At 41.6% G+C, this 9,365-nt stretch overlaps 1 protein-coding gene across 1 annotated transcript in view; it reads left to right on the plus strand.

Moving 5' to 3' along the window:
- PSMD1 (proteasome 26S subunit, non-ATPase 1) overlaps positions 1–6,139 on the plus strand; it is a 104,346-nt gene extending 98,207 nt beyond the window's left edge. Inside the window, exons 24-25 of the mRNA XM_037152167.2 lie at positions 3,799–3,954; positions 5,919–6,139. Of these exons, the coding sequence (XP_037008062.1) occupies positions 3,799–3,945 (147 nt within the window). The 3' untranslated portion in view covers positions 3,946–3,954; positions 5,919–6,139. The remainder of the gene's footprint in view (positions 1–3,798; positions 3,955–5,918) is intronic.
- The last annotated feature ends 3,226 nt before the right edge of the window (positions 6,140–9,365 follow it).

Raw genomic sequence — 9,365 nt, forward strand, 5'->3', positions numbered from 1 at the left:
CATGTCATCTGCAAACAATGACAGTTTTGCTTCCTCCTTTCCAATTTGGATGGCTTTTATTTCTTTTTCTTGTCTGATCACTATGGCTAGGACTCCCAATACTGTGTTGCATAGGAGTGGTGAAAGCAGTCATCCTTATCTTGTTCATCTTAGTGGGAAAGCTTTTAGTTTTTGTCCATTGAGTATGATGTTGGCTGTAGGTTTCTCATATATGGCCTTTGTTGTGTTGGCATATACTCTCTCTACTCCCACTTTGCTGAGTGCTTTTATCATAAATGGGTGCTGTACCTTATTAAATGCTTTTTCTATATCTATTGATATGATCATGTGATTTTTGTCTTTCTTTTGTTTATGTGATGTACTACATTTATTGATTTGCAAATATTGTACCATCTGTGCATCCCTGGGATGAATCCCACCTGATCATAATGTATCATCTTTTTGGTGTATCATGGTATATTTCTGGATGCGGTTTGCTAATATTTTGTTGAGGGTTTTAGCATCTATGTTCATCAGCGATATTGGCCTGTAGTTTTCTTTCTTTCTTGTGTCTTTATCTGGTTTGGTGATTAGGATGGTGCTGGCCTTGTAAAGAGTTTGAGAGTCTTCCCTCTTCTTGGATTTTTTGGAATAGTCTGAGAAGGATAGGGGTTAGCTCTTCCTTAAATATTTTGTAAAATTCTTCTGTGAAACCATACAATCCAGGGCTTTTGTATTCCAGGAGTCTTTTTATTACTGCTTCAATTTCATCAGCTGTTATTGGTCTATTCAGGCTTTCTGCTTTTTCATTCAATTTTGGGAAATTATATTTTTCTAGAAATTTGTCCATTTCATCCAGGTTTTCAAATTTTTTGGCATAACAGGGGAAAGAAGAAGAAGGGTCATAAAGGACCCATGGACAAAGCCAATGTGGGGGTAGGATTGAGTGTAGGAGGTGGGGATGGGTGGGACGGGGAGAATGGTAGGGGAGGATGGGGACAACTGTTGTTGAACAACAATTTTAAAAACTTTTTAATCATGAATATCAGGAAAAAATACTGAAAAATAAACAGAATTCTGTATTTGAAAAGTAAAGCAAATAAAATTAAAAATTCACTGGAGTTTAATAACTTATAAGCAGAGTTGAGCAAACTTAAGGTAGGTCAGTTGAGGAACAACCTTCAAAACAGGGTGAAGGAAATTGAACAGAACCTCAGACCTGTGGAACACTATAGGGCATTCCAACGTTCACAGAACGGATGATGTGTTCCCAAAAAGAGAGAAAAGGATAAAAGAATATTTGAAGAAATAATAGCTGGAAACTTCCCCAATTGTAGCATAATATTAACCTACATATCCAAGTTGCTCTGTAAGTCCAAATTTGATTAAACTCAAAAAGATCCACACATAGACACATTATAATCAAATTGTTGAAAGACAGAGAGGTAATCTTGAGAGCAGCAAGAGAAAAGCAACTCATCATGTACCAGGATCTTCAGTAAGGTAACAGCTGATTTGTCATCAGAAACTGTGAAGGCCAGAAAGCAGTAGGATGACATATTCAGAGTGTTGAGGGAAAAGACTCTGAACCAAGAATTCTATATTCAACAAAATTATTCTTCAAAAATGAAAGTGAGCCCTGCCTGGTATAGCTCAATGGATTGAGTGCGGGCCTGCAAACTAAACAACTGTGGTTCGATTCCCAGAAAGGGCACATGCCTGGGTTGCAGGTCAGTTCCCAACAGAGGATGCAGGAGAGGCAACCATACACTGATATTTCTCTCCCTTTCTCCTTCCCTTCCCCTCTAAAGGTAAACAAATAAAATCTTTTTTAAAAAATGAAATTAAGACATTCCCAGGTAAAAACTAAGAGAACTTGTTACTATCCTGAACCATGTAGCTGTAAAAAGTTACTTTCATGTGTTGATTACATTGCAAGATTTGAGTTGGATTATTTCATTTAACTTAAGAATGAAATAGTACAGTTATAACTAGGAGCCATGTTTCTAAACTGTAGGACATCCTTTGTGAGAATGGGCATTTTCTTCTGTTTAGTAGCATATGAATTTCCATTTGGTCCTTTAGAAGCTTTGAGTAAACTTTTAGGACATGGAGGATTAGGACAGTGGCCGTGTACCCTGACTGTTCTTGAATGAATACTGGTAGTAAAGGTAAGGTCCACTCATAAAATGGCTCCTCTTCAAAAAAAGCAAACTTTTTAAGGGCAGAAGTTCTAGATTAATGTGCCCTGGGTGTGTGTGTGTGTGTGTTGAAAAAAGGAAAACAGTTTAGAATGAAGGCACACCGGTTTTATAGCGTGGCAGGGCAGAGTTCTGATGAGTTAAAAATCAGATTAGGTTGAACTGCAGAGATGCTTGTACATACATGAATCATTTAACTAATGTTCTTGTGTTTCTTTTTCTTCCCAGTAATGTGCTTTGGTAGAAATATGTTTTTTCCAGATGTGCTTTGTCACTGTTGACTGATTTAATTACAGAGAGCAGCTTTCCATTTCCTTTCACACAGGCGAATAGAATATGATTAGCACACCAGAGTTTGGTGTGTGAATTTACCTTCTGCTAATAAGTTTGGGAGAAGGCTTAGTAAGCCCTTCATTGTTGTACATCACAAGGTTTTGTAGATTAAAGTGGAAAGCACTCAGATATCTGTCGTATTTATGTTGTTCTCTCTGTCATTCTGAAATTGCTGGAGAAAAATTGACTTTTCATTTGTGGATTGTCTTTTGTGCCCAAAATAGTTTTCTCACAAATAATAAAGTGTCTGTTAGACTAGTGTGCTTCCAAACTGGAATGTGCATACAGATCACCTGGAGATCTTGTTAAAATGCAGATTCTGTAGATCCAGGATAGGGCAGAGTTTTATGCATTTTTTTAAAGGTTCCACTTATTTATTTTTAGAGGGGGAAGGGAAAGAAAGAGAGGGAAATACCAATGTGTGGTTGCCTCTGGAGCACCCCCAACTGGGGACCTGGCTCACAACCCAGGCATGTGCCCCGACCAGGAATAGAGCCGGCAACCCTTTGGTTCGTAGGCCAGCACTCAGTCCACTCAGCCACACCAGCCAGGGCTGTGCATTTCTAACAAGCTCCCAAATAATAAAGATGCTGCTGGTCCAGGACCACAGTTGAGTGGCAAGATGTTGTACTAGAATATGGTATTAGAATACTGTATTTGGACAATAAACATTCTCCATGCAGTCAGATTGAGGCTAGTCCTGAGAAATACTGGTTTTTTTTTTTAAGATTTTATTTATTTATTTTTAGAGGGGAAGAGAGAGAGAAAAACATCAGTGTATGGTTGCCTCCCGTACACCCCCTACTGGGGACCTGGCCCACAACCCAGGTATGTGCCCTGACTGGGAATCAGACCGGTGACCTTTTAGTTCGAAGGCTGGCACCAAATCCACTGAGCCGCACCGGCCAGGTCATGAACTACTATTCTTAAATTGGGCTGTATTATCCAAAGAGAACAGTACCACTTGTTGTACCATTCAAAGCCACTGGGTTAAATATTCCTCTAGATTACATTTATCTCGACCGTTTGTAATGTACATTGACATTCAAGCCTCAGACCAACCTAAATGAATAGGTCAGGAAGATGTTAGCCTCCTCTTACAGTTGAACAGTCTGGTTAAGTCAGCAGTGCGGCATCACACAGGCACTACATCCAGGTTTCCTGCTCACCCAGGAAAGCATAGGCAGTTGTACAGTACTGTTCCACAAACACGCACTCTAGTTCTGAAGCAGTCTGGAATGTGAGTGGAGCTTGCGCCTCTTTATCCCCTGCTCTGTGTTGACAGCTGTCCATTGGAGGCATCATCATTCTGAAGGATACCAGTGAAGACATTGAAGAGCTAGTGGAACCTGTGGCAGCCCATGGCCCAAAAATCGAGGAGGAGGAACAAGAGCCTGAACCCCCAGAACCATTTGAGTATATTGATGATTAAGGACCACAGGTGTGTGTGAATATTGTACATCAAGGGAAATCTCTGTCAGTTCTTCACAAATGCTTTACGCAGGGACATTATCTCACCTTTTCCCTCTTTTATGCTCAACCTCTATTCACCTAAACAGTGTTAAAACACCCCCCCTTTTTGGAACCTCTTCTTGCAGTTATAACCACCAATTCCTTTTTCTTTCTATTTTGATTCTACCCTGTAGTGAACTACCACTGCTGTTGAAAGTAGCTAGTCTGCAAACTATTTTTATAGGTCCATGGAGAAGTAGAGAGCTTGCTTCAGAATGTAAATCTGCTCAGTGCTTCTTTTATCAAAAAGGCCTTGCTTCCTGCTCACCCCAAAAGAAGTCCGCTAAACTGACAGTTTGCTCAAGGATGGAGTTGATTTACATTCTGATGTAAGCCCCTTGTTGTAGATTAGTTACTGTCTGTGGGCGAGCACTGGTCCGAAGACTACGCTTAGAGTATCACAGACCCGGACTTCCCACTGACTCCACTCTCCCTCTCCTTTGGCAGTACTCTTGGCACTAAAAGCCTTAACATTCATTTATTCAGTGAAACTATTAAACATCTGATGTGTATAAGAGATAGGGCCTATGGGTGCTTTGGAGTCAATTAGACTGTAAAATCTTTGTCCAGTTGAAAAAAGATTATTGTGCTAGGGTTATAACAATATTGAAAGGGGTGCAAAAGATTGGAATAATCTAATTTGAAAAATTGTCATTCATATTCCCCCCATTTTTTGAATGGTCATCACATATTTGAAGATGCATATAAAATGTATAATCGGCCCTAACTGGTTTGGCTCAGTGGATTGGGCACCATCCAGGAACCAAAAGATTGCTGGTTCAATTCCTGGTTAGAGCACATGCTTAGTTAGCAGGCTGGTCCCCGGTTGGGGGCGTGTGAGAGGCAACTGAACAATCTTTCTCTGATACTTTTAACCCTTCCTTCTCCTCTCTCTAAAAATAAGTAAATAAAGTCTTCTTTTTAAGTGTTTAAAATAAATAAAATGTTTAATCAAGGCTCCCTAATTCCACCCCAGTATCAGTATATTGTAAGACAAATAAAGAAAGTAAGAACAGTATTTTTACAAAAGGAAAATACATTTAAATGTAAGGTTGCAAATTAGCACCATAAGAAATGTTATATACTGACCAGCAATTACTGAAAGCCTTTATAGGAATTATAGGAATGATATATATTCAGGAACCTTGCCATTACAGTAGGAAAATATTTTCAAACCTCTGAGAGACAGTTTGGACCTTAGAGAGGGAATGATTTATACTAACTTTCTTGCTGTTAAACTTACTCTTGCAAATTCCCTTTCAGAGAATCTCTCTTTTCAGGAAACCGTGGTGGTTTCCTAAGCCTTCCCAGCCAGCACATGGCAGTATTGAGACCTTGAGCCCTCCGTCTCTGCAGAGCTGACTCCGTTAGCCCCTCCAGCCTTTCACGACACTGACTGAAAACCAACCCCCTGATGAAGTCTTTCCAAGGCAGTTACTGCAAGATGGCTTAGAAGTTTACGTTAGATTCTTGTTAATTTTCAAAAGGATAAAATATTCAGGCCAATAGAAACTGGAAAACTGGAGTCTGCCTTAGCAGAAACTGGTATATTAGAACCAGATAGTCAGGGTTAGGGGCTAGTTTTAGACTTCACCAGCTAATTGTTTAAAAGGAAAAAAAAATGATTTTAGCCCTGGCTACTGTAGCTGAGTGGATTGAGTACAGGCCATGAACCAAAGGGTCACTGGTTCAGCTCCCAGCCAGGGCACATGCCTGTGTTGTGGGCCAGGTCTCCAGTAGGGGGTGTGCAAGAGGCGACCACACACTGATGTTTCTCTCCCTCTCTTTCTCCTTCTCTTCCCCTCTCTCTAAAAATAAATAAATATATATTTTTGAAAATGCTTGTAAGAGAAAGAATGATTCTAGCGACCCTTCCTTTCTCCCCTTCCCCAGGATCTCACTGCTTATCTGAAGAAGGTTGTCCAGGCTCCTGTTGGAAATGCCTGCGGGGAAGTTCATGTTGAGACCTGCTATTCACTGCATGTACCATTGCCTCTGCGCTGGCTGAAGAACCTGTCTCCAGCCAGGTTCCACGATCAAGGAGAAAGATATATGACTGTTTCGTGTACTCTTTCACAGAACTTGGTTTTCAAATAAATATGCTAAAATCTCCAGATGGACAAGAGTTTGTTTGTTTGTTTGTTTGTTTGTTTTTCAGCCTGGGTTTTAAATAAATGGATCTAATACCCTTCCCTCCCACACACCATGAAATGCCTAAACCCAAAGAGCTGAATCCTTGATAGACGTCCCTTTGATGACTGGAGGGCAGTGTAGTCTGTATAGGTAGTTCAGATACTTTTTTAAAAAATAAGCTTTGCTTATTGTTTCCTGTTATGACTTTGTTAAGCACAATAGGTGTAAATTATTTAGTTTCACTTAGCCACAGAATCTGATGATATATCTTTTTTCTTTGTCCTTTTCCACCTTTTTTCATTTTTCTAAATTGAGGTAATTCAAATGTAATAAAATGCAGAAATTTGAAGTGTACACAGTTTGATGAGATTTGACAAGTACACGTTTTGATTTCCGTATTACCTGGCCTTTTTTGGATGCTGAGCTTTTGAAATAAGCAGGCGCAGTCGTTACTCTGACAACTCCCTTCTCGTGTTCTTGGCACGTGAAGTGCACCTCCAGTTCACTGGGATGTGGCAGTAAGAGCTAGATAGGGAAGGGTAGGTGCAAGGGGTTTGTGTCCTGGTCTTTAATTGTATAAAAGTAGGTAGTTTCTAACATTTATATGTGAGTGGTTCTTTGCTCCAACCTTGATTCTTTTCACTTTTTAATTTAGGACATAGCCTATTGAGTCTGGAAGAAAAATTACTAGAGGAAACACTCTTGGGTAGATCGGCCCTAATACATTCAACTACTGCAGCTTTATCGTTAGGTCCAGGTCTAAAGGTCAGTGATCCCAAAGGATGGCTCACTCATTCGTTAATTTCATTGTATCCCCTCCTTTGTAAATTCCCTGTTTCCTCAATATCAGATGATTCTATAAAAGATATTATCTCATTTCCTAGACACTAATTAGCTATGTCCTTCCTGTTCAAGCTCCTAACGTTGCTTGTATTTCAGACAGTTATCTCTAACATTTCCTTTAATATATGAAATGCTTAAAAAACAGAAGTCTCTCAGTGATGTCACTGTCCAAAATTGAGCAGTCTGGGAGAAGGGGTACATTCACTGGCTTCAGGCCAAAGTTATTAAATTTCTTGCAGAATAATTGACTGAACTTCAGGGAGCAGACATTACTAGTTCCTGGTGTGCGATGCAATTTAGAATTTATGTTTTGGTCTTAAATCTCGAGGTTCAAGGTTTTAAAAAACACTATAAAATGGCTACTTGGGTCAGATCATGATGAGACTTACTGTAGGTTTTTTCTCCCCATATTTCCTAGGAAAAGCATACCACTGAGAGATAACCGAGAAGCAAAGAAATGCAAGGTGAACTAGGACAGGGGGAAATAAGTTGCGTATGAAGACAGGATTGGAGCTAGAATTGACACATGCAATAGAAGAAACGAGAGAATGGCCACAATCCCAGGTGACGTCACTGTGGCACACTTTCAGAGTGGAAGGCTGCTGGGAGGCACAGGTGGGAAGCAGCTGGTTTCTTGGACTGGACTGAAGCCATCTGCACATAGTGTGACTGCTGGCTCTGCCTTTTGAAAGCAGTCTGCTCTTGGTGTCCGTGGCAGGTCTTTTCCTGCTGTCCCTGACCTTCCCTTTGTTTAACAGATTGAATAAATGTTTATCTTTAATTGAACATTTCTTTGTGCAGGGATTCTTGGGCTATTTGGCAGATCCCACTCCCTCCCTCTTGCTTTTTAACTCTAGCCTTCTCAGAATTTGGGTTTTTTCATTCTGCCCATTTTCCAAGCAATTTCACCCACCCCACACCTTCACTCACTGCCTTTGCGGTGCTGATGACTCCCCATCTACATCCCTCCCGTACCGTTAGTCCGAGCTGGCACAGGTTCATCCCCTGGGCGTCCGAGTTTGGGCTGCCTCCAGGCACTTAGAACAGTAGATCCAAAACACATCCAGTCTCCTGTTTCTCCTCCTTGGGGCTAATGACACCACCTCCAACGGGTGGTCCACACCAGAAACCCAGGCTTCACCTCTGACCCCTCTCAAATACCTGGTTCACCCACCCTCTCCCACTGTTCACTGCCCCTAGTTCAAGCACTTAATATCTCCCTTTAGACTTGGCCCACTTTAATTCCTTCTCCAAAACTGATCTTTTTAAAATGCAAAACACACTCTCCTTAAAAGTCGTGCAGCAGTTCTTTGTTGAATCATAAATGCCCAAGTACTTTTCCACGTGTGCAAAGCTATTGCAGCTTTGAGCTGCTTGAGCTTTGGCTCACCGCTCCCGCCTCCCATCTCCTCACTCTTTTCCCACCTCCCGCTCAGAACCACTCTCACTCTCTCTGAAGATTCCAGCTTTCCGTCACCTCCGAGCCTTTGCACCTGTCGTTCCCTCTGCCTGGAACCCAGTCAAACCTCAGTTCTGAAACATCTCCCATCGGAGCAATTCAGTTCTCAGCCTGACAGCCCTTTTGTGCCGATACCTGTGTGATCAGTCACGGGTCTCAGACACAATCTGGTGTTTTTGAACCCAGAACAAATTAAGTTCAAGAACCAAAGTTCTGAACCTCCTGTGTCCACTCCCACCCTCCAAGTCTTTAGGTCTTGATTTATAGAGACTTCTCCAGGAAACGCCCCCCATGCCACTCCCCCCATCAGAACTGGACTGGGTCTTTCTGCTTCCCCAGCACCCAGTATTGTTCTCATAACCATATTAGCACCACACGCGAGCATGAAGAGCCATCGGGTCAGTCCATAAGCACACAATTAGTGATTAATTCATCTGCCCTAGAGCGGCCTTCCCCAGGGGTCTGCGTGTCTCTTCCTATTCCTATTCCTATTCCACAGGGACTGATGCTTCTGCTGAGGACTGTCTTTTCCGTTGGTTTTACTCTTTGGGAACCCTGGCCTTTCTTTGTGTGTGGTAGGCAAGATCGTGTCTCTGAAATCTGGCAAAGAGAAAAAGGGATGAGCTTGGATAAAGGAGGTTTTGCGACTCCGTCTTGGACCCTCCCCAACGCCCCTATCTTCATCATAAGTGAGAAAACGCTTCTGCTTTCTACAGAAAATCCCTTGGGAGGTGCGTAGCTTGATTGTTTCTAGAGCTCAAGTTCCTTTTCTACCCTCTCATTTTTTACAATGAAAAGTTTAAGGGCCCTTCTAAGCCAAACTGCATACGGGGAAGGTAGTGGACTTTGGTTCAGATCCTGGTCTTGTTCCTTAGTCGTTTCCTCATTTGTACAGAGAAAATGGT

Source organism: Artibeus jamaicensis, unplaced genomic scaffold (assembly GCF_021234435.1).
Source record: "Artibeus jamaicensis isolate MK-2021 breed Jamaican fruit bat unplaced genomic scaffold, CSHL_Jam_final contig_944, whole genome shotgun sequence".
NCBI classification, from domain to species: domain Eukaryota; kingdom Metazoa; phylum Chordata; class Mammalia; order Chiroptera; family Phyllostomidae; genus Artibeus; species Artibeus jamaicensis.